This window comes from Camelus bactrianus, chromosome 21 (genome assembly GCF_048773025.1).
Source record: "Camelus bactrianus isolate YW-2024 breed Bactrian camel chromosome 21, ASM4877302v1, whole genome shotgun sequence".
Classification (NCBI taxonomy): Eukaryota; Metazoa; Chordata; class Mammalia; order Artiodactyla; family Camelidae; genus Camelus; species Camelus bactrianus.
In genome coordinates, this window is record NC_133559.1 from 17749953 (window position 1) to 17775495 (window position 25543).

The 25543-nt window shown below is 45.3% G+C and overlaps 2 protein-coding genes across 6 annotated transcripts in view; one reads left to right on the plus strand and one right to left on the minus strand.

Moving 5' to 3' along the window:
- On the plus strand, positions 1-24556 carry ATP1B1 (ATPase Na+/K+ transporting subunit beta 1). Its single transcript, XM_010953832.2, has 6 exons — positions 1-613; positions 5077-5205; positions 16961-17116; positions 19260-19444; positions 22018-22098; positions 23080-24556. The coding sequence occupies exons 1-6, from the start codon at positions 517-519 to the stop codon at positions 23341-23343; spliced, it is 912 nt and encodes a 303-aa protein (XP_010952134.2). The 5' UTR covers positions 1-516; the 3' UTR covers positions 23344-24556.
- Positions 24366-25543, minus strand: part of NME7 (NME/NM23 family member 7) — a 172010-nt gene continuing 170832 nt past the window's right edge. For 3 of the 5 annotated variants that reach the window (XM_010953830.3, XM_010953829.3, XM_010953831.3), the window contains one exon: positions 24366-24653. In XM_010953830.3, the coding sequence (XP_010952132.1) occupies positions 24621-24653 (33 nt within the window). In that variant the 3' untranslated portion in view covers positions 24366-24620. Of the gene's footprint in view, positions 25502-25543 lie in introns of all 5 variants that reach the window. The other 2 variants (XM_045515869.2, XM_074349780.1) reach the window with 2 other exon arrangements.

Below are 25543 nucleotides of genomic sequence, written 5' to 3' on the forward strand. Positions count from 1 at the left end.
GCCCGCAGCCAATTTCTCGGCTCGTGGCGGGCACCTGGGTCCTGGGTCCGCAGTCCGTTTGTCCGTCCTTCCCTCTGACTTTCTCCTGCCCCCTGCCCGTCTCTGCAGAGGTCACAGGAGGCGGGGGCCGAGCACGCGTCCCCGGCGGCAGCGGCAGTGGCAGCTGCGGGTTCGCGGAGCCCCCGAACCCCCAAGGGCAAGAGGAGCGCGTGGCAGACCAAAGAGAGCCCGTGAGCGGCCGTGCGCCCACCAATAGGTGCGGGGCTCGGAGCCGCCCAGCCTGCGCGGTCCCTCCCTCCTCCCTCAGCCCCCGCCGCCGCCGCCGCCTCCCCCTCCTCCCGCTCCTGACTCTGCTTCTCCACCGCGCGTCTGGCACTCTGAGAGCCGCAGCGGCAGCGGCGGGTGCAGCCTGCGGAGAGCCAGGCCGGGGACGCCGACCGGCAGCCGGAGAGGACGCGAGGGCGCACGCCGCAGTCCCCCACCCTCAGTCCCCGCGGCGGCTGCTGACCCGCCACTATGGCCCGCGGAAAAGCCAAGGAGGAGGGCAGCTGGAAGAAATTCATCTGGAACTCGGAGAAGAAGGAGTTTTTGGGCAGAACCGGTGGCAGTTGGTGTAAGTACGGGGCCCGCAGCTCTCGCCCCCGGCGCCTTGTCTCTCTGGATAGGCGCATCCCCTGCGCAGGCTCTGCGGACCGCGCGGCTCGCTGCGCGCTGCCGAGGGCGGCGGGGCATCGGCTGCTGAGCGCTGCTGGGATCGCGCCGGTCTGGGCTTGTCATCCTCTGAGGAATGCGGAGACCCCGGATAGGCGCGGGCTGGGGGCGGGAGCACGCCGGGCAGAGGGTTATGTATATTTTAGCGGTTTTAGTGATTTGCAGTCTATCTGAGCGTCGTTTGAGCCCTTCCGTCCTGGGGATGGTCAGGCTCTGGGAGACTACATTATGTCTGTCCCGATAGTCATGTCCCAAGTCCTAAAAAATGAGATTTGAGGCCATGAGAGAACCACACGAGGGTAATCGGATCGAATGCAGGCGAGGTTGTGTATTACGGCACCATTCTTCGAGTCTAAATGTGTACCTCAAAAGGAGGAGGCGGCAGAGGGGTGGGTGGCAGAATCCATCCACACTGCAGCATTTCGTAGCGATGCCCAGAGTTTCCCCCGGTGACCTCCCCTGGAGTCGTCATAGCCCAGAAATGGCCCAGGAAGCTCCATGGCAGGACTCCGTTTCTGAGCCTTGGCCCCGAATCATGGCAAAGTCTAGCTGTTTTCAGTGTCTAGAGAGAGACTGCAGAATCAGTAGCTTGGGTTGATTAGGGTGAAGGGTTGGTGTAAGAAACAAATGGCACAAAGGCAGAAGCAGGTCATTTTATGAGATTTTGGGACAGCTGTTGCTTGGCTGGGTAGACTTTTTTTCCCCCTATTGAAAATTAGATTCCTTACTTGTCTTCCACCTCTACACGTGAAGGGTGACATTTTTTTTAAAGGTCATTTTGAAGGGCGGAGTTGTAGGCAAATCTATAGAGTCGTGATTGCGGGAGAGAGAGAGGGGGAACTCCCCCCTCCTGCATCACTGCCCCCTCCTCCTTCCCTAATATCATCATCACCATCATCATCATCGACACCACTAGCACCACTAGCACCACCACTGCAGCCACTAAGGGAGCCCTGGTAGGTGCTGATGCGGTGTTCCTGATTGGGAGGATCTGTGAGCATCGGCATGAGAATGAGTCAGGGAAATAGTGCTTGGCTGACATTTTGAAATGGAAGCTTGGCTGGAATATGTGATTTTTGTCAGGAAAAAAAAAATGCAGCCTTGTAGTGGGTTTCTCTTGATTGAAAAGTAAAGGGTTAATAATGCATCACTCTTCAAGGTTAGTCAAGGTGAAACCTCATCACAGCCCTGTGCTTCCCAGCATAGGTATTCCTAAGCCATGTTAAATCTAGGTCTTTAAAGAGATGGTTTTTAGCTTATATTTTATATTTTTTTTTTATCTTGGGAAGACTCCGTTCTTCAATGGGATTATTGCCATAGTTTCTCATGCATTAAAGATAACTCTCTGTGTTTCCTTAATGTGGAAGGGAAAATCTGAAGAACCTTCGGTGTGGAGGGTGAACAGCTCCCTGCCATCTCCTAGCTACTCCTGGTAACTTGAGTGAGGCCTGGGGGGTGCACTGCGGAATGGGCCCCTTTCTCCCGGATTCACTGGAGGTTTCTGCCCTGGTGATCTGACTGACCCCAGCCTCAATGTCATGTCGTTGACTCCAGGCATATTGTAATATTTGCCCTCTAGTATTTTTCCTCCTCATAAAATATATTTCTTTCCTCATTCCAATTCCAAAATAGTATTTGCTTTAGAGGGCAAGGCAGTATGGAACAACTTGTTCTGTAAGCTGGTGTTTAATAAGGCAGCACCTCCAAATGATAGAGAAGGAGAGAGAATATCCATGTCTTGATACCACATACACCAGGGTGTCAATACACTGATTAATGAATGCAGACACCAGGACTGGGGCTCCTGTCTCATCTTTCCTTCCATTTCCCAGGGTGCAGGTGCTGGGCTAAAAACCCAGGTTTTATTTTGTGCTAATACGCCTGCTCCTTTCTGGCAAAGTAAGAAATGACAGAAGCTCTGTAAGCGGAGAAAGTGGCAGTGGTGGCTGTCTCCTGTGGAGAAAGGCCACCTTGCCAGCACTGGGCCCAACACGGATGCCCTTGGGACCAGGGCAGGTTGCCCTTGGTTCAGTTCTGCCTGTAGGTAGATTTTCACCAAGATGGACGCAGGAGCCTCGCCTGTCACCTGCTGGAGAAAGCGCATCATGCAGGTCACTCAGTGCCTTCCAGCTTTTCATGAAGTTAATGCAGGCGCCCATAGGTTTTGATGTTTACCTCTGGGCTCAGGTGCCATTTTCCCTTTTGCCTGTGACCCTTTGAAGGGTGCTCTTTTTTTCCCTAACTGGAAAAGCTCTATGGTACTTGTATTTTTTTTTTTTTTTAAAGGAGGAGACATTGCTTAAAAGGAAAAAAAAAAAAAAAGAAAATCTCTAAAGCTTACCCTCTGTGCCACCCCAGCCTGTTGGCACAGTATGTCCCGCTTTTCTTCCCGAGACTGCTGTGGGGGCCCCACCACACCTGCACAACCGACTCCAACCAAATGACCTCATCACACTCGCTGGGGAGATTGTGCTAAGTACCATAGCAGAGCAAAGGAGAAAAATCCTTCCCTTTCCTTTGGGTATAGTGTCAGGCAGATTGGAAAGGCTGTGTCTTCTCAGATGTAATCAGTGTGCTTACAAAATGACTTGTTTGTCCATAATTATGTTTGTGTTTTAAATTGTGGCCTCGATCATGGCCCTTCTCATGTTGTTAGAATCAGCTATCTGGAGTCCGCAGAATGAGTATAAAAATGCTTCCGTGCTAGAGGGGCCAGCTGCGGTTAGGCCAGCGGCGCCAAGATGAGGTGGGGGCGACAACAAAAAAAAGGATCCAGCAGTTCTCTCTCTGACTGTGTTATACCAACTCTTGCACCTCTTAGGAGCGTTCACTGGAAAATTTTTCCAGATCTCTTGACGTCACAGCCTTGCCATTTGCCTACTGCTGCCTGGATACAGAATGCAGCACTTAACCCTTGCCCTGCGGGGAGGCACTGATTGTGTCGGGCAGCTGGGGTTCTGGATTAGACCATCTTTTCATTTTTCTTCATCTTGGCTTGTGTCTTTGCCCTTTCCCTTGTTCTTTTTTTTTTTTTTTTTTTTTTTTTTGGATAGAGGAGAGAAAGAGAAAGGATTATAATTAAGCATTTTGATGTGGTTTTATATGTGTTTTGCCTGTTTTAACAACTCCCGAGTGTGATTTCCCCCAACCACTTATTTGCTGATAGAAAAGTTGAGCTTTTAAATGTGTGGAGAGGGCAATCTGGCTGATTCCAGCCACAGTGCACCCACTCCCTCCCAACATCCCTCCCAGGGCGCGCGAGTGCGCACGTACACACACACACACACACACATTTCTTTTCAATAATACTTGTTCTGTTGCTTGTCCCCAAGGACCCCAGCATTTAATGCAAGAGATCTGAACATTTTCAGAAGTAACCTAAGGCTCCTTTGTGCAGTCATGTTTCAGAAGACTTGATAACCTGACGGCTCTCTGTTCCCCCTGCTGCATTCACATGGAGTTGTTTGGCTGGCATCGGCTGCCGGGCGATGCCTAGTACAGCCTGTTACTATGCGGCTAATCGGGGAGGTAATCCCTGTAAACCAGTAACTGATAGCCTCATTCCAGTCTATGGGCTTCGCAGTTTATTTTCTTGGTTTTTTTGGCTTTTGCTGCTATTCCAGCCTCCATTCTGTCATCCTGATAATATGGGGAAAAGACAATGAAGTTTATCAAGTCAGTCCTTATTCTGGGTCCAGTCAGAGATGGAATGAAAACTTGCTGGCCATTTTTACTATAGCAATTCCTTCTCCCCCGGCCTCCTTGTTTGATTTTTGTTTCCCCCTGAAAGAAGAGACAATGTGCTTGGTCAGGAAGATGTCACTGGGTTTCTCAGCATTCATTGCTGTGTCTCAGCATAAAAACTCACAGGCATTTGAGCGTTAGAAGCAGCAGACCCTGGATTGTGGCACTGAAATGTCAAGGGATAAGTCAGCAGAGAAAACACACGTCTCGAAGGGAGTATGATGTCATATTTGAAAGGCATTGCATAAGCACGAAACACAGCCCCAGATTTTATTGGTGATCTTCATGACTCTTTTTTTAATGTAGGGAATAAAGTTATTTCCTATAAAGAATCTTATTTCTGGCTGGATAGTCCTCCTACCCTTAACCACCCCTTCAACAGACACACACTAGAACGGAGGGCTCTCTGCCCAACCCTCTGTTTTTACCCCGCAGTGTGGGAGTGAGGTTCAGTGTCTTGATCGGTGTTGGAAAAGGAAGCTCTGAAGACCCAGGGTGGAGGGGAAGCCAGGAAGAAAGGCCATTCATCTCAGAAAGGCCGTTCATCTCTGTGACGGTTAGCCTTGCATCCTGAGCACGTGACTGCATCATAGCCTTTTTGTTTGTCTGTTTTCCTTGCAGTTAAGATCCTTCTCTTCTACGTAATATTTTATGGCTGCCTCGCTGGCATCTTCATCGGAACCATCCAAGTGATGCTGCTCACCATCAGTGAATTTAAGCCCACGTATCAGGACCGAGTGGCCCCACCAGGTAAAATGAACGTGAATTAGTTCGGTTCTTCCATAGCTAAGAGGGGTGTCACTTTTTCAATTGCAAAAACATTCTTCTGAAAATTGCCTGTCATGTGGTCTTCAGCCCAGCCTAGAAAGGAAAACTAGGAACTTCGTTCTGTTGCAGGCAGATCTCCTTCCCGCATTGCAGGCAAAGCTCCCGGGGGTTGCAGACATCATCTTTTCACAGCTCTGCGGGGAGGGGGAAGAGCCCTGGTCCTCCACCCAGGCTGCCACCAGCTCTGTGACTCCCAACCAGGGAGGGCCGCCTTCTTTCATCTCTAACACCCCATGGGTGGATCAGTGGGATCATTTGGGGGCCTTTCCAGCTCTCACACACATCTTTCACTTTCTCGGAGGGACTATGACTCAGATACACCCTTTAAAAAACCACGTTGGCTCCTGTTTTTAAAGGTTGACTTATTTTTAGGGATGATGAGACGCTCTGAAGTGGCCACCTACTCCCAGGGAGAGGAGAGGTGACTTCAGGGGTCCATTCTCCCACCTGCTGTCAGCGGGCAACTTGACTTTGAACAAAGGCACTCTCTGTTTTCACTACTTAATATTTATACCTGTTTGTTGAACAGGCTTATTTACTGGCCTCCTGGGCCCACTTTACAGGTCAATTAACTGCCTCCTCTATCTCTGAAAATGGGGGGCAACAAAGAGGGCATCCTAGACAGATGCAAAGTGCCCTGAGGTGATTTGTGTGCAGTCACTGTTGAGTGACGGGCACCATGGGCGTGCCTGTCCACGCTGGTCCCTAAACCCCAGGAAGGGCCACTGCCATCATGCCTGAAGCTGACAGGACAGGACAGGACAGCAGAGCCACCTCAGCATGATTGTTCCGTTGGTGATTGTACTGCCCTGCTCTTCTAAAAGTCATTGTCAGGAGGACCTCGAGAGAGGAGATGTTGCATAACTTCTGGGTTCTCACATTATCAGTGACCTTGGGGCTGCCGCCGGGGGTGGCAATGACGCGTCCCCCTCTCCACTTTCCCTGGGCAACAGTTTAGTAGCAGCTGTACTGAGGTGACAATCTCGAGGCTGTCTTCATGGTCCTGAGCGGCCTTGATCGAGTGTGGCGGCTGGTCACAGACTTGTTGTGTTCACCTCCTCCTCCTTGGGTACAAGAAAGACTCTCAAAAGAAATTCTCCTGAATCTGGGGGTGGAAAACACTGGTCTTTAGCCCCAAGTTCAATAGTCCTCTGCTATAAGAAAAACCCTAAATATTTCTAGGTAAATTTAGGTCTAGGGGATTTTGGAAGTGAAAAAAAAGAAAACATGTAAGTATAGAAAATGATTGAAACCTGCTTAATAATCCACAGTTTCCAGCAGCTATTTCCCGAAAGAGGCGGGGTCGGGGGAGTCTGTAGAAAGGTTGAAGCAGGAATTCTGGTGTGCACAGAGAAACGTAGGATCTTAAATAAACATGTTGGACACTGGCGTTTGTGACAGTAAGCATGGTGTGTCTTTTCACATTCACTCCTGCTAGGATTTTTACAGTAGTATTAGTAGTCGTAATTTAAATATGTGTGGAACATTTTTTTTTTTTTGGCCACTTAAAAGCTATTTTTCAATCATGATAACATTTTCTAGTATTTCTTTTACTCAAAGTCAAAGGTAACCCCAAAGTCAAGCATTTTCTTTCATTTCTCAGATTTAAAAAATGGTTCTTGAGTCTATAAACTTTGGGGAGTCAGTTAAAATTAAAAATTTTCTTCATGTTATTTGCAGAAAGGGAAATTTCACTTTCAGAAAGAAATAGCCAAGACAACAAGGTCCTACTGTATAACCCAGGGAACAATAGTATCTTGTGGTAACCTGTAATGAAACAGACCAGTTACCTATAATGAAACAGATCAGGCAAAGGAATATATGTATGTACATGTATGAGTGAACTATTATGCTGTACACCAGAAATTGACACAACATTGTAAACTGATTACGCTTCAATTGAAAAAAAAAATTCAAACAAAACAAAACAAAAGAAGTAGCCAAAGTGCTGGACTTTTAAAGGAAGGACTTGCAAATGACCTTGCCTATAAAATCTCCTGTCTGAGTTGCTCAGTCCTTCCAACACCGTCTCTCCCTGCCCCCCAGCCTCCCCTTCCTTCCAGCCCCTTCCTAAAAGACACATTCTTAGTACCTATATTTAGTGTCCTCACAGCAGTTGGACTGACCTAACCAACCGTCACTTCTCCAGAGGAATGCTGGTGGCTCATCTTAGAAATATGCATTCCTGTCCTTTGGTCTGAGTCACAGGAAAAGTGCTTCCTTCCACAGTCCTCCATCTTCCCTGTCCTGTGCCCAGGGTTCTTTGTCATTTCTCCGTCTCTCCTTTTCCTCGTCCCCTCCCCGATCACCTTGCCAGGAGAGTTGAGGCCAAGTTCCCTTTTGCCCTCGCCTTTCCCAGGGACCTGACATTCATCTGAAAATGATAGTGGCCTCTGAGCAGGAACGCCAGGTCAGCAGAGCACTTGCTGCCAAGAAAGGCAGCCCGTGGACCCTCCCTGAGTGCTCTCAGGGACCTGAACCGGCCCCTCCTCCTGGTGTCTTTCAGAGCAGATCTCAAGAATTTGTATTTTTAGGGGAAGGGTGTAACTCAGTGGTAGAGTGCGTGCTTATCAGACACGAGGTCCTGGGTTTAATCCCCAGTACCTCTATTAAAAATAAATAAAGAAACCTAATTACAACCCCCCCTCCAAAAAAAAGCAAACAAAAAAATAAATGAACTTCAATTTCCACAAACCAAATGAGTGTATGGAAGAATACCCTGGCAATTTTTGGCTTCAGCTTAATATCTCTAAACCTCTATTTTCGTGGCAGTTAGAGAGGGAAACTGTACATTTAAGTCAGATGATCCTAGTGAATGTGAAAGAGCTGGTCCGTCATTTAAAGGTGTAAAGACATATCAGTGCTGTCATTAACTGAACTTGAGTCACGAACCCAGGTTCTGACTGACTGGGTTTTGACCACCCTTTTCACACTGGATCAGGTCTCTTCTAAATAACACATGTGAATGGGGCCAAATTAAGGAGTGGCAATTGTGCAGGACATTTGGGTCTATATGTCTGTGACACTGGGTAAGCAGCTGGGCCAACCACAGGAGCCTCAGAAAAAGGACGAAATCATCGAACAAGTAAAATGTGAGGACAGATGGACAACAGGTAGAGTTCCTGGCCCTGAGCAGTGCTGGCCATCAGTGCACATGGCATTCCTTACAGTCCTGCTGCCGTGGGATGTTGGAACAGATCTGCCTCCTCAGCCTGGAAGGCCAGGACTACTGAGATAGTATGTGGAAACATATTAAATTGCTATTTTTGTGGACCAAAAATGGTTGTTTCTTGGCAGTTTCACGTGGCCTAACCTAAGTATGAAAGCAGCCCCTGAGGTTCTAGGCCATGACACACAGTTCCCAAAAATGTTGACCGGAGATGCACAAGCAGGGGGTGTTGAGTTGGACACGGTCCCACCATTACACACAGTACTTAACCTCACTAAGCCTCAGTGTTCCCATCTATAAAATGGGAGTAATACTCTGTGAGGATTAAATGAGGTAATAAATACATGTAAAGTGAATAGTACTTAATAATAGCAAACCTAGTGACATTAGGTAAGGTTATTAACTGCCACCTCTATTTTTATAGCCCTGCCCTTTCACTAGAAGCAGTAGTTTGGAGTTTTTTTTGTTTTGTTTTTTTCCCTTTTTGGATACTGAGTTCAGTATTTCAGGCTGTGAGCTTTGGCTGATAACACCAGGGATGCCTTGTACACTTACATTATCATGAAGGTAATAGAATCTTAGCTTTCCGTGAAAAGTGTTTAGAAGTTGGATTAGGAAACATGTTTAAGAAAAATGTTTAAGTGCATTTAAGTGACCTTGTGTTGGTTCTGTAATCTCTCCTTTTAAAATGCCCACATTTGTTGGCTCAGCCCCTGCCCAGCGTTCGTCCCTGGGGGACCCTTTTAGGAAGGTCCTCAGCGGCGGTCACGGGCATCTCTTTTTACCCTGCTCCTGGTGGTGGATCTGGAGAAGGCAGGAGGCACACGGGCGTGCACGCTCCCACACACACTCACACTCACCGGCCCCGGTGTGACCCTGCACTTCTCTCTGCGTGTCCTATGTTTAACAGAAAAGTCTCCTCTTCCATCTGTGCTGCCCCATCTGACCTCACACCCACGGAGCCACGGTGGGATGAGATGAAGGTCACTGGTGTCAATCAGGGGTCCAGGGGAGAGTCCCAGCTGCCCTGCTCCTGGTAAACAGGTGTACGTGTACACTCTTGCTCTTCCTCCTCTTCGGGTCGTGGGCGGGTTTTTTGCTTTGCTTTGCTTTGAAGTAAAGATGGCTCAGTGCAGGAAGAATTCATTTTAAAAGGGTCCTATATCCAGTGAGATGGTAACCAGCATTGAGAGGAGGGAGAAGAGGGTGGGCGAAGACCAGCAGACCACACTGGCGCCCCCAGGAGACTCCATTTCATCTTGATTCCAAGAGAGAAGTCTCTTATCTTAAAACCCATTAAGGTACAAGGTGTTGGAATTTAAGTCTCAGTGTGATTAAATACAATTCCTGAGAAGTCATTACATCAGTCTCAGAATTGCTTCTTTTTTTTTAACAGAGATACATAGGTGATAATTTATTTTTTAAGACTTCATTGTTTAGAACAGGTACAGGTTTACAACAAAACTGAGAGTGGTCCATAGATTTCCCATAGACCCTCCACTCCTGCTCCCACCAGCCTCCCCCGTTATCAGTGTCACTCACCAGAGGGGGACAGTTTTTACCAAGAATGAACCTGTGTATTACTGACTCCTCATAACCACCCAGAGTCCACAGTTTACCTTAGGAGTCACTCTTTTTTTTTTTTTTTTTTCAGTTGAATTATCATCAGTGTACAATGCCGTGTTAAATTCTGGTGTACAGCCTAGTGATTCTGTTATACGTATGTGTATTCCTTTTCATATTTATAGGCTTTGATAAGAATTGCTTTTTTTTTTTATACTACATCACTCATATTAGTCTCTTTTATTTACATTTCGGAGATGGAATTGTACACATTTGGCTTCCTTACACTTTGGAGGAATTGTAACCTTGAAGTGCCAGTAAGGTGTCTCTCTGCTATTTTGTTAGATTCCATTGATCTGTGAGCTGACACAGTAAATGTGCAGTGCCGCCCAGGCCCACCTGCTGCTCGTCCCTGTCCATCTCTCCTCCCTCCCTCAGCTGCGTCCTGCCAACCTACTCCCAGAATTTGAGGCAGCAAATAAGCTGGCCTTGATGGCCTTAGGACTTCCAGAAGGTACTGCCCAGCCTCATGGTTCAGTAAAGGGCTGAGGGCGGCAAACTCCAAATTCCTTTCCCCAGTGGACCTCACTGTTTGGCTTCCACAACTCACCTACCCAGGCTGCTCTTTCTCCGTCTCTAAAGACAAGGGTACAACCAGTAAGTCAGCTTGGGTGTGCAGGAAGCCTACTGATATCTGAGAAATGTCATGTGCTCATTTTAGATGAGTGAGCAGAGCAGAGACCCTGCTAAATAGGACCAGGTAACAAATTTCATGGAGGGATGGTGGGAAAAATGACTAATGAATCTCTGAAGCTTCATGGAGAGCTTTTCTGCCTGCTCACTTGAGGGAAGGGCTCTGCTGTGGAAGATGTTTGTGGGAAGAGCGCCAGCCTCCCAGCGTCCATTTCTGCCTCCATTTCTGTGGGAAAACACGATGGGGTTGGACTTGATGTCTGTGCTTGTTCAGTGCACTCAGTCTAGGAATCTCAGGACCTGAGGGCTGCCTGACACAGACAAGGCTAGAGAGAAGTTGGGCAGGTGGAGGGGACCAGGGAGGGATCACCTAGTGGCTTCCAACCAGACATCTCTTTTCCCACATACTCACATGAATAGCATCATCTGATACCACAGAGAATATGATCTCTTATTTTAGGATATTGGTCACTTGGCAAATTTTTTACCTAAAGTCAAATACACTGTGTCTGCTTGTTCTTCAGTTTGACCTTGAACAGAAAAGCATAATTGATGCCTTTTTTTTTTTTAATGGAGATATTAGGGATGGAACCCAGGACCTTGTGTGTAGTAAGCATGTGCTCTACTGCTGAGCCATACCCAATCCTTTATGTCAAATAGTAGGATTCGACTGTTTTTCCCATTGTAAAAATGGTTATCTTTTATTTTATTGGGGACAAGCACAATCATGTGCAAAGATATGTCCCTATGAAATTCTTTGCACTTCTAAAATAGAGCCCCTGAACCAAGTAATTCTCTCTCTGTGCACCTGAAGGGAAAAAAGTCTGATGATAAAGGGTAATTCTACAGATGGAGAAGGGCCTTCAACCAGGGCGCGTAGCATTTAGCTTAGACAGGAGGGAAGATTTCCGCCCGCCGAGGGTTGTTGAACATCTAGGCAGGCTCGCTCTAGAGAAGTTCCGCTGGCTCATCTTTCCGAGGCTTTTCAAAGGAAGCAGCTCCTCAGGGGGGTTGGGGAGACTGTAGATGTGACCCTGCCCAGAGGCAGGGAGGGTGGCTTCAGCAGCGGATCCCAGGTCCCCTGAGGCAGAGGTGAGGCACAGATTTCCAGAAAGCACAGCACACCTTTTTTCCTGTGCCCTCCCTGCCATTTGTTAGGTAAACTGATACTGGCCCTGCAGAGGTAAAATAAAAACTGGAAACAACAACCAAAACTCATAGATATCTTAGTGGCACTTAAAAGGGGAAACTTTGTGTGTGTAGGGATGTGTACATATATGTATGTGTCTAAATGTACATAGAGACAAATAGGTGGAGAAATCACAAACTTGCTACATTATAAACCTAATTGAAAACAAAATACTTCCTTCCTAGTGAAGAGCCTTTCTTTTTCCCTTCTCTTTCTCTTGTCACTGCCCCTGTCTGCCCTAAGCACCTACTAAAGCCAGAGATTGTTTTCCTTATTTGTTTCTCAAGAGATAGGGAACCAAGCAGAGGCCAGTGTAATTCTAAAAAGCAATTGCAAAACCAAAAGGATTTAAAATAAAAAAATTTTTTTAACTTCAAATCTTATGTAAAGTTGACAGACTCATTAAAAACCAGTAGTAAAATTTCACATATCTAAATTCTGATTTCAACCCTTTCAGGTGGCTTTATTAAATAATAATCAATATGTAATTTAAGGTAAATGGTCAGAGCTGGGCAGAGCTCAGCGTGGTTAGTGTCAGCTCAAGTTCGGAAGACTTTGGAGAGGCAAAAGGTTAGATCTGTTTCCTGGAATATAATTTGAAACCACAAGCCAGTGATTGGGTGTTCTGCTATCTTTGGCCTCTGGGAGTTACCACTGCAAACAAAGCTCATCCTTGTCCAGGGCTCCAACGTACAACCCGAAGGAGTGGGCAGTATGTGGAGAGGGCAGCTGAAAGCATTTGATCCAGTGTGAACACCAAGGTGAGATTTGTATCGTCCTTGGAGAGAGTCAGAGCTGAGGAATTTGTCTGTGGACTCAAGATAATAAAGAAGTTGCCAAATCCAATCCTATTCCTTTCTATCCCTTCTTTCCATTAGTCTGATAATGTAAAGTAAAGGGTTTAAAGGATTTAGATATCAGGTCAAGGGTCCTCATTGCCTCTTGTAAGGATCTAATTGCTTAAGAGAAATCACTTTGGAGAAGAGGAATTTTCCTAATGGTTTAGAGAAGATCTCATCAGAGGATGCTCCTAATTAATTAAGATTATCCAGAACAGAACAGTCCAGGGCACTGATCTCTGAGAGCTTTCAGGAAGAGAAATTCTCAGGCCTGCAGGCAGGCTCCAGATGAAGAAGAGAGAGGAGGCAGACGTAGTGGGTGAGGGAGTGCGGGACCTTCCAGAGATGTGGGGAAGGAGAACGAAAGTGTGTACCAGGGAGGCTGGCTACATGTGATGCAGGGCTGGGGGCAGGAGGAGGGGAGGCGCTCTGGATGTTTGTGCATGTACCTGTGTGCTCCGTAGGGGAGGGTTTAGAGAGAGGAGCTGAATGCATGACCTCAACCCAAACCATTTATGCTTTTCTGGAAGCAACCTTTAGATGAGAAGTTGAGTATCTTAAAAGGACAGTCTCTGAGCCTTATATTAGTTACACCTTCCAGGACCCTTCAGAGAGACTCCAGAGGGAAACTTTAGCCTAGGGAAGAGAGAGAGAGACAGATGTGGCTGAGCCTCCTGGGTTGAGCTGTGACGCCTGGGTTCCCTCCTCCAAGACTGTGTATCACTTAAAATGGAAAGGACGGGGCACACACTTTGGCCCAAGGTCTAACCCAGCTGGGCAACTCACAGGAGGCATAAGACCCAATGCTTAACTGTCCATTCAGCTCTTCGCATGCTCAGTTTCACCAGTTCCTAATGCTTCTCAGTACAGAACACAGGCAAGATTCTCCAAGCGTGTTCGCTCTCCATTTCACTCACATGGTAACATACAGACTCAGCAGGGCTTAGATCATGAGCCGTACTTCCGGAAGGCCGTTGGGCTGGGCATTGGTGGACACAAGACCAGTTGTCTATAACTCTTTTCTGGGCCAGTGGTGCCACTGTGTGTGTAATAACAAACAATACGTATATTTCCATTAATCAGATCTTAGATGATCAAAACAGAGGTGCTAAAGAGAATCACTGGTGCAAGCCTCTGGGTAAGCATGAATTTAGTTTTGACCGTAGCTCTTAGGCTCCTGAGGAATTCACTCACTAGCAGTACCTTTTGTTAGTAAAGAGCCCCAAGCACTGAGTGAGAGGAGCTAATGCTTTGGGGTTTCACACATGTCACCCGGTCTCTTTAATAGTGGCGACCCTGCACTTGGCATTGGGAGGGAATGAAAAGCACTCTGCAGAATCCCTCTCTTCCTCTTTTCACTCTCCTTTTTTTCTGGGAACTCTGAGATATACATCACTCATTCTCACACGCACATCCAGGAGGTGGAACCCTGAGCAGCCACTGGAAGAGAGGATGCAGAAGCAGCCAGAAAGTGAGAGGCAGACGGGCTGAAGCCAGGCCCGAGGGGACATCGGCCTGTGTGACCCTCACCTTGCAGTCTAGGTCCTATCATGTCTTCTCTCGATAGGGTTGCTTTCCTCTTTTTAACGTGCTGGGTGAGATCCTCCGAACCTCACACCAGGCTCACTGACGTTTGGTTAGTGTGTTGCTTTTTGCCATGTCACCTGCTCTGCAGATGGATCATGACTGACAAGACTGTTAACTTGTCATGCTGATGTCCCCGTGGTCAGCTGGCCAATTCTTCCCCCACCTTCTGCCTTCCTGAAGATGAGGCGAGACCCCTCCTTGGTTTCTGACTTCGTCTTCCCCCTTCATCTGTCCACCACTCTCCTGCCTTCTCTTTTCCAAGCCTGGAAGCCCTTAGATCTTCCCTTAGTCCATTTCTGTGCCCCCCGCCAGTACCCCAGCACCCAGAGTACCTGAAATAGGTTCCGAGCAGACCTCCTGCCTGACAAATACAAAGGCATTTGCCTGAGTTCTCTGGCTGCCCCACGTGCTTGCTCTCCCAGCGGCCACTGTTCCTGGAGGCTCCTTTCTCTCCCGACTCCAGGATTATTCTAGGAGAACATCCCATCGTGCTGGGTTCTGTCACACCTCCTGCTGTGGGCCTGCCTCTGTACTTAGCCCAGGGCCAGACAAGTCACCTTGACTTAAAAGTCCTGTTTACAACTCAAACCAGGGCAAAGACCCCCACCACCCCAGGCATTCTGCATTTCAGTGGGGGGGGGGGGAGCCCCCTTGACCATTCTACTTCAAGCACGAAATCCCAGTGGACACGTCTCACCTCTGTTTATTTTGCTTTATTTATGTTTGCGTGTGTCTGTCATCTTTATTATGCGGCCTCTTTGTACCATAAGTGGTCACAATGCCGATTTTCTGACTTAGTATTTTTCAGGGTCTATTTAAAGTGCATAAGTCATACAATTTTGTATGGCTGCGAGCATCTTAAAGGAATGTTTTAATTGCAGTAACCTTTGTTTCTCTTTAACTGAAGATTTTTTTTTTCAGCCACTTCCCCTTTGACTCATTTGCATCTCTGGTGACAGCATTTCCACCTGAATTTCTCTGATTCTGCGTCATCCTTTTTCTTAATGTCACTTGTAGAGTAGTTTGTCTTGGTCCCCCTGTGCCCGGCTCCAGACCCTTGCGTTCCTCATCTTCATCTCCTTGCTTTCCATCCCTCTAGGGAACTGCAGGCATGGAAGAACGTGCCCATTCAGCCTGCTGAGCTGGGCTCCCCTCATTATTTCACTGCTTTTGAAGCTTAAAGCCATCCTTAATGATGAGAAAGAGTAACGGCCATTTAGCCCCGCCCCTGCTGAAGCCTGTTCTCAAGCCTCACAAAGGGTGTTGCCAAAGTGTGACTACCTTCGAGTCATCACTTCCACTTTAACGAGGTCACTGACTTCAGACCTGCATGGCGATTGCCAGGCTCGGGTTCTAATTCTCTAAAGCAGCAGTTCTCCAACCATGGGTGCTTAAGGATCTTTTCAGGCCTGTGAAGCAGATTCTCAAGTCCCACCCTTAGAGATGGTGATTGGGCAGGTCTGAGTGGAGCCCGGGAGGCTGCATGTGTATTTTACTTTATGTTTGCACGTATCTATCATCTTTATTATGTGTTTAACAAGCCCCAAGGTGAGAGTGATGTAGGTACCCTGAAGGTATCTTCTGTGCCCAAGTCAAAGAGGGCGGGTCTGGGAGTGGGGGTTCTGATAGGGTTGCCAGATTAGCAAACAAAAATACAGGATGCCCAGTTAAATTTGAACTTCAGATACACTGTGAATAATTTTTTTATGTATTTATGTCCCAGATACTACACGGTAACCAAAATTATTCATGGTATATCTGGAATTCAGATTTAACCAAGCGTCTTGCATTTTATTTGGCAGCCCTAGAATAGAATGCCATGTGATTGACTCTCCACCCATCGCCCCGGGGTAGTGCTTGCTGTTCGAGTATCTGTTTAGGAAGTCTTGTGAATGGCAGAGGCTTTTGGAAGTTAAAAGATCTAAAAAGTTAGTTAAATCCAAGGTACATATATTTTGAATTTTACCCTGGCTGGCACGTGACTTGCTCAGAATAACCATTTCATTTCGGAATGGAAAGCAGGAGTGGTAACTGCACCTAAATTCTGTATTCCTCCAGTTTAGGTCCAGAGATCCAAATGAAGGTCTCTACTGAGGAGTCTTGAGCCTGAGAGTGTGTAGTGGTTGTAAGTTAAGTGATTAAAGGAGTATGGAAGAGGACCTCTGTGTTCAGTCAGGGAAGGGCGGGCCACCTGCACGAGATGCTGGCTAACAACGCACTGTTTTTGGACTTGGGCACAAGGGAGGGCTAGTATGGTAACAGGCTTTGGAGTACAGCATGCTGGGGTTGGCATTCTGGCTCCACTGCTTCCTCTGTGACCTTGGGCCAGGTGCTTAACCTTTCTGTGCAAGAAGTGTTTTCATTCATAAAACAGAGATAATGCTGATCATGAAATGTTGCTGGGGAAATTGCATGCTATTATGATATTAAGACAGAGTCACGGGCACATAGGTACTTAACCTCAGTGCCAGAGAAGGGATGTCATAAGAGCGATAAGCACTTAACCCATTCTTTTTAGCCAGCTGCCGATTAGCAAAATCTGTTTTCTACGTGGAGAATCTGCTTTTGAGGTGTCTTGGTTGACTGCCTTCCCACTAATGATTTTTTTGTGTTTTTCTCACTTTCTTCCTGGTCTAGGATTAACGCAGATTCCTCAGATCCAAAAGACTGAAATTGCCTTTCGTCCTAATGATCCCAAGAGCTATGAGGCATACGTGCTGAACATAGTTAGGTTCCTGGAGAAGTACAAAGATTCAGCCCAGAAGGATGATATGATTTTTGAAGACTGTGGCAGTAAGTAGACATACTTTGGGTGTCTGTGGTTAATTCTTATTTCCTGTCTTTATTTGTTATTTAATGATTGAAAGTTGCTCCTGGAATAATTAAAAGATTGAACTCTGGCCATATTAAGAGGATACTTCTGTTGTGAAGCAGGAAGACTTTATGGGTTAGGCTTGGATACAATGAAACAATGTAGCCTCAAGTATTACTGTTATCTGCATTTGAAAGGTGTCTTATTTTTTGAAGACTTCCGTGTTACCAAACAAAAGTTCCCGTGCACAGTGACACACAGTGAGGCTGAACAAACTGGAAGTCAGAGTTTGGAGCAGAGAAAGAAAGGTTTATTGCTGGGCCAAGCAAGGAGAATGGGTGGCTCATGCTGGGAAAAAACCCCAGTGATTTTTGGGGAAACATTTTTATATGCAGAATTTGGGTTGAGGGCTACTGGGTGTGTGGCTTTCTTCTGATTGGCTGGTGGTGAGGTATCAGGGTGGTGTTCCAGGAATTTTGTGCTCAATCTGAAGTCACCATCCTCCACCTGGGTGGGAGCCTTCGTTCCTGCAGAAGAACTCAAAGATCTGGTTATCTGTATTCTTTGAGGAGGAACCAGGACCCTGAACCACGCTGCACAATTGTTTCTTGATTGCTCCTCCCTTGTGGAGGGTTTCTGGTCAGGGTATGTTTTAGAGACCTGGCTGGGATGGATAATGAACTATGTCTTAGGCAGCTGAGCATTTGGGTAAGGAAATGACCCATGAATGTGAAAAACGGCTCTTAATTGCATGAAGCCGTTGACAGGAGCACACATCCTCCCTCTTGCTACCTGGAGACTGAACTTCCCAGCCTTGTCAGACCTACCAAAACAAGACTGCTTGCTCCAAGTTACTGCGTGATAACAGTTGTTCTGATTCAGTTTAACTCCAGCTCTTAAAATGGCAGCCTGTTGTGTAATGTAGGGTGAATTGCCATTTTAAGTCATTTTGAAAAGATCTAATAATTTAAAAGAAACGTTTTCACTAAATGTTTCTCATTAGAATTTACGTGAGTTTTTCATCTTACTTTGTAGCAATTAAAAGGCGCATATGACAGGTAATTAGGGTGAATTCACTTCTCAGGAGATGGACTGAAGTGAGGCACTTTACCATTTGAAGGGAAAATCATTAACTTGTGAACTTAAAAAATGTATAATTTATGGTATTTGCATCAATTTCCTGCAGGATGCTTTGTTTTAACTTTGAATCTATTTTCATTTATCTTTTCTCTGGCTTTGAAATCAAAGTAGCAATAAAATTACTCAGCTTGAACAAATGCTTCTAAAACTCAGTGTTGAAAGGCAAAAACTGAAATAAAAATTTTTTCTGAAACCTTGAATGGTGGTTGAATAGAAAAAAAAAAATTCTTCTTCCCATTTTACTGTTGAACATGTTCATTAGGGGCATAGCTCCAAGAAATCCTGACCGAGAAACTTCCAGTTCTGAAAATTATTGGCACTCCTTTTAATCTGTGTTCCAATTATAACGTCCCTGTTATTGAGCTGCGCTGTGTTGACCTGTGTAAATGATGCCACTCATGAAGCAAGATCCAATTTCCTTTCAGTCTTCTAAATAGCCGAGTCATCCATTATTTAAAGGAAGGGAAGTATTGGCTTGTCAGGCACTAGGAAGCTTTGGTGTGGGGTCATGTACTAGCTTTTGGTAGAATCCTTTTTTAATGTCAGTGAAGAGATGAGAGATGACTTGCTGGAAATCCTTCTCCCCCGCCCCCTTTTTTTAAATGTAGGTACTGGGGATTGAAGCCAGGACCTCGTTCATGCTAAGCATGCACTCTACCCACCCCCGGAAATATTTCTTTTAAGCTTTTTTTCTTTTCTTTTCTTTTCTTTTTGGAGGAGGGAGGAGGTAATTAGGTTTATTTATTTATTTTTAGAGGAGGCACTGGGGATTGAACCTGGGACCTCATGCATGCTAAGCAGGCACTCTACCACTGTGCTGTATCCTCCCCCAAGGCCGGATATCTTCTCTTACTTCAGATGATACATTAAGGGCAGAGTTAGCCCTGACTTAGAGTAGGTCATCATGACAAGGAAGAAGGGGTGCTTCTCAGTGGTGCTCGGGGACGTGTGGGTACGAGGTGAAAATGGCGTTTGCCTTTTCAGGTGTGCCCAGCGAGCTCAAAGAGCGAGGAGAATTTAACAACGAGCGAGGAGAGCGCAAAGTCTGCAGGTTCAAGCTTGAGTGGTTGGGCAATTGCTCTGGACTAAATGATGAAACTTATGGCTACAAAGACGGCAAACCATGCGTCATCATAAAGCTCAACCGAGTTCTGGGCTTCAAACCTAAGGCAAGTCCCCTTGCAGAGCCTGGCATGTGGATGAGCCGTTCACGGTTGGATGTAGCACTTCATTGGTATGAGAAGAGACTGTAAGGGACTTTGAAAGGATACTCAGTGACAGTGTTGAAGCCGATCAGTAGAGTAACACTGCAGACTTCTGCAGCCACCTTGAAATTCTTAGAGTCAGGTTATTAATCTCATCTCCTTAAGTTAGAGAAATTCTAAGTGACAAAGCCAAATTCTGAAGTTCTGTGACCCTGTTCTTCATACTTCTTTAACATTATTCTACAATGTAAAGTTTTTAAAAGTAAAAATAGAAAAGAGGTATCTTTAAATTTAAAAGCTACCTGCATGTACAGTCATATTCTAGTTTTGGTACGCTTAGAACCAGAGTACTAAAAAAAAAAATTCTCTGGTAGTCTGAAAAAAACGGTGCTTTTTTTCCTGAATGAAGTTTTCATTGTCAGATTAAAAGTTGCATACGGTCTAGGCAGAACTTTGATAACCATGCTGTTGGCTTTTGCTATTATTGCAACTTATAATGGGCAAATATTACTTGAAATCACCAAAAAATGGCAAATTGCCTTTGCTCAGCATTTGGTGAGATGATAGTAACTCTTTAAAGGAAGGAGACGTGTATTGGTGTTATCTCTGCTTTTATAAAACCACTTATTTCATTCTCTCCCCCAGATCATGAATAAATAATACCGTCCTCTCCCCTTAAGCATGGATTCTTCCAGAAGGTTTCCGCTAATTGCTCATGTGAGCATTGCCATTAAGAGTGTAGCTTATAGTTCTGATAGGAATTGAGTGCAGGATACACAGTTAAAATGAACGAACTTCCTTCATTTCTGGAATTTGACTCTTTTGTTCATTAATTTTTGATTATATGCAATCAGTTTATTTCCACAATGCTTGTCACCTGTAAATAATATTTTCAAGAGAAAAATCAGTGTAGAGATGAAAAGTTTTATTAGCGTTAACTGAAGGATGTGTTAGAACTCCTTTACTGCCACCAGAGGCAAAGATGGATGAGTGGGTGGATGGATGCTTGCCTGGCTGTCTTGATGGATCTCCTACAGAAATGAATGCACCTCTCAACAGAATTTTAATCTTCTTTCCACTTAGGCTAGGATATAATGGAAGAAAAATGGTGAAACCATTATGTCACACTTAAGAGTTGATATTCATACGGCTAGGAAACTCTTCATCAAGATAAACGAGCTATAAACCAGCAAAAGGAATTGGTGTGGTGTCTCCAAGGGAAGGCTAAGCCTGATCCTTGTTCTCTGAACCCCTCACTTTTCATTATTCCTTTTCATAGACATTGAGTAATTTTTGTCCGCCACAGAGGCAGTCCATCTAGTCTATTGTGACTCACTTTTCTTTCTATATCTATAAAGATATTCTGTTAAAGTAATGAATTCAGCTATTCTTTCTTCTCAATCCTTTTTTCTTTGAACTCCCCTTGGTTATCCATTGCTATATTCTGATTTGCCACCCTACCCCAAATCCCCAACTCTTTTGTTGTCAGAATTATTTTTGTCACAGATGGTGGTACCCCAGCATCTCCCTTGATGTGCCCATTTCCTCACCCTCTGAAGACAGATTCTGGCAACTCCTTTATCAATAAGCATTTTCTCTTCATATTTTTAAAGATAAATCTATTGCTGGCAGAAAGCTTCAAGAGAGTCAAATCTAGATAATCATTTTCTTATATTCCAAAACAAGAGTACCACCAAAAATATTAGTTCCTTACTGGTACAGAGAATTGCCCATTCTATCTGACCTCGATTAGACTATGCGCATGTTACGTCTCATGTCAGGACTCACATGCTATGCTGGAGTGAGTAAGTCAGGGGCTGTCTTCCAGGAGTAGGTGTCCATCACACTTTTTTTTGAGGTGGATTTGAACTAGGGATGTAGGAAGGCAGGTTCTGGGTATTTCACTACAGCAGTAATTTTCAAAGTTTACTCTGGGTCCCTTTAATGGACTCACCCCTTCACAAGACCCCTTCCTTTAGGGCCAGGCCACTTTTATCTGTTTTACACACTGGTCTTTCCTAACAAAACTGGAACTTAAATGGCAGTGCCTCCACTGGAGATTTAAAAAAAAAAAAAAAAAGAGTGAAAGAAAAGCTTACTTGAGGGAGAAGGATGGCATTTATTCATGGCTCAGGAGGAAAACCCAAATTTTATAAAAACAGAAATGTCAACCAGCTTTTCCATCTAATTATTATAATCTTAGCAAAGGAGGAGCATTATTTCTGAGTTGGCTCTTGTTTTTCAGTGTCCTTGAATGAGGCTTGTAATGAGTCACCACTGGAAGCTCCTTTTAGTGCTAGGCTGCATCACTGCTCAAGCGTAGTGGTCGTGAAACGTGGACACTTGTTTTTATTTCAAGAAAATCAGAACATGCCCTTTCGTGGATTGGTCAGGGGGCTCGTGCGTTCTGCTGTCCTCAAGTGTCTTACGATTTCAGTTGACTTCCTGTGACCAGTGTGTGCTTGCTGGTGCTATAAGCTAGTTTTATTTTTTTCAGAATTTACAAACTTACTGACCAACGTGGGTTTTATTTTTAGCCTCCCAAGAATGAATCCTTGGACACGTACCCAGTGATGAAGTACAGCCCGTATGTTCTGCCTGTTCAGTGCACTGGCAGGGTAAGGAGACCTTGAGAGGGCGAGTGGGGCAGGAGAGGAGGGGAGGATGAATGAGTTTAAGTCAGAGGTAAGATTTCAATGTGGGAAATAAGAAAACACTGCTTCCAGGAATCAGTCGGTTGAGTTGTAGCTCTACTGGGTACAGGAAGATGTGACAAGAATAAGACCATTTGTTGATTTTTCCACTGGAAAAATCTGGAACTAGCTGCATTTAATCATTTGGTATATGGGTTTCTAGGACTGAAGGGTGAACTGCCCCACACAAGTGCTTCTCTGGCCCACATGGTGTGTAAAAAATTCAAAGCCAACATTTTTTTTTTTAATTGACAATTTCCCATTAAAAATTGTGGTTTTGGCTTTTCTTTAAGAAAAAAAAAAAACGCTGAAAGATTACAGTAACCATCAGCCTACGTATGTTCCCTTTAAATCTAAAAACAGGTACCTGATGGTTTAGGGAGAGCAAAATAAAAAAAGGGGAATCCCGAAATAGTCCTGTTTTCTCTGGGCACCAGGAAAGGAAATGGACACAAGGAAATAAAAAGGCAAAATAGTTCAATGTTTGGAGATAGTGTCATTGAAAATATCACCCACCAGGCCGAAACGGAAGAGTTTCTGATTTTCAGTGGTGGGCCTATTTCTAGGAGGCTGTGTTGGCTTGAGGAAATGCTTAGTTGGCCTTTGCTACTGTTTCCCATTTGTATGATGAGAAGAGCCTCCTTTAATGATCGTTTCTCAAGGCGGCTGTGGATTAGAGGCGTATGCATCATTTCCTCTCGTGTTGGATGCAGAACGCTCGTCCCTCGGTGGTGAATGTGCACCTCCTTCCGAGCAGGATGTGAGCCAGGCCTGTCAGGGTGGCCCGTGTCCTCCAGCAGTGGTGTGCACACTCCGCTGTGGGGCTGCGAGTCGTATTTGTATGGGAACCCCAATAGGGAGCCAGGATGTGAGCCGCTAAAATCTCAAATCCTCTCTGGTTTCCAGCGAGACGAAGATAAGGAGAAGATCGGAACCGTGGAGTATTTCGGACTGGGCGGCTACCCCGGCTTTCCCCTGCAGTATTACCCCTACTACGGGAAGCTCCTGCAGCCCAGGTACCTGCAGCCCCTGCTGGCCGTGCAGTTCACCAACCTCACCATGGACACGGAAGTCCGCATAGAGTGTAAGGCGTACGGGGAGAACATTGGGTACAGTGAGAAGGACCGTTTCCAGGGACGCTTTGATGTAAAAATTGAAGTTAAGAGCTGATCACAAGCACAGATCTTTCCCACTAGCCATTGAAAAAAAGTTTAAAAAAAGATAACAAAAACAAAAACCTACTAGTCTTGAACAAACTGTCATACGTATGGGACCTACACTTAATCTATATGCTTTACACTAGCTTTCTGCATTTAATAGGTTAGAATGTAAATTTAAAGTGTAGCAATAGCAACAAAATATTTATTCTACTGTAAATGACAAAAAGAAAAATAAAAATTGAGCCTTGGGACGTGCCCATTTTTACTGTAAATTATGATTCCATGACTGACTTGTAGTGAGCAGTGTTTCCGGCCCCTAAGTATTGCTGCCGTGTGTGTTTTATTTAGTGTACAGCACGACAGGTGCGCACTCTGGTCATTTTTCAAGCCATGTTTTATCGTATCTTTTTTCTACTTTATGTGAGCAAGGTTTGCTGTCCAAGGTGTAAATATTCAATGGGAATAAAACTGGCATGGTACTTTTTTTTTTTTTCCTTCTTTTTGGGTTTGGCTCTTTCAAAGATAATGGCCCATCAAATGAGCGTTTTAAACACACTCCATAGTCTTTTCCTGTGGTGTTAGGTCTTTATTTTTATTTTTATTTTTTCCTGGGTCTGGGCTGGGGGGGTGGGGTGGGGAGGGGTGGGCTGTCATGGGGGAACTGCCCTTTAAATTTTAAGTCACCCTACAGAAAAACACGAAAAAGGTGATGGGTTGTGTTGTGCTTTGTACTGAATGCTGTCTTGACGTCTCTTCCCCGTCCTCCAGTACGTCCTGAAGCTGTGTCTGAGATCTGGCACGCCCGTCACTCTGCCTAGTGATAGGGTGAGCTTACTCGCTTTGTACATTTTCTTTCACTTTCCTTTTACTTTTTTCTTTTTCCTTTCTCTGGAGGCATCACATGCTGGTGCTGTGTCTTTATGAATGTTTTAACCATTTTCATGGTGGAAGAATTTTATATTTATGCAGTTGTACAATTTTATTTTTTTCTGCAAGAAAAAGTGTAATGTATGAAATAAAAACCAAAGTCACTTGTTTGAAAATAAATCTTTATTTTGGACTTTATAAAAAGCAATGCAGTACCCCATAGACCGGTGTTAAATGTCGTCTACAGTGCAAAAACCCGTGTTCTAACATCTGTCATAATTGCCAGGAGTACAGTGCTCTTGTTGGTCTTGTATTCAGTCAGGTTAAAACAATGGACAATAAAAGAATGAACACTCCTCATGTGCGTGATTCACTCTCGTCTAAACGCCCCAACCTGTGACTTCCTTAATTTCTGTACTGCTAGTTATCCAAGATCTTGAAGAAATACTGAACCTGGAAGACACACATGGGGTTGCATTAGTTCATGTGGGAGCTCGGCCTCTTCCACCCAACCGAGGCCAAGCGCTCGTCAGGACCCCGGACACGGGACACCAGGGTGCACAGCCCTCCCCAAAGAGACAGGCTCATCAGAGACAGAGACGCCTTCGCTGAAGTTTTAAAGGTCAAGTTTAGAAATATTTTGCCGTGACACTCAGTTTAGAAAATATCAAATTTTGGTTCCTGCTAGTGCTTCACTCTAGATAAGGCTATTAAAAAAAAAACCAAGTCAAAGTTGTTAGTAGTTCAGTTACCAAAAACCCTCCTATGAGGTTAGGTTTGAGGTTCAGTAAATTAAGAAGGTTTATACCTTGCTTTTTGGTTCCTCGTTCGGGCCCAAGTCCTTATTTAGCCATATATTCAAAAACCAGCCTTCGTGTGAAAGACAAAACTGAGCTTTCTGAAAAATGTTCTCCAGGTATAACTGAGCTGAAGATTTAGTATCACTTAACCAGCAGAAATACCCAAACTAAAATCATGGCATCGACTTGGGGAAAATGGAAACCTTTCACACACAGCCTGGGCGGCCACAGCTCACGCCAGTCCTTCCCGCCTTCAGGCTGGTCCTGAGACATCCCTTTGCTATGAAGCTGAAATGCCTCTTCCGGGAGATGGACCCGGAGGCCCACGGCCATTTCTAATTTGGCACAGCTTGTTCAGAAGTAGCAGTAACAGCTATTTACTGCCACCTTAGGGCCCCACATTTATTATCCACTGAACTGCTTCTCTTATTTTTTCTTTAAGAATATTACCTGAGGCTCTGCTATGTCTACAGCAGCAAACCGTGTGGTGGCACGTTAATCCTAGAGGAACAATGACTCCATTTAACAAAAAATAGCAAAGGC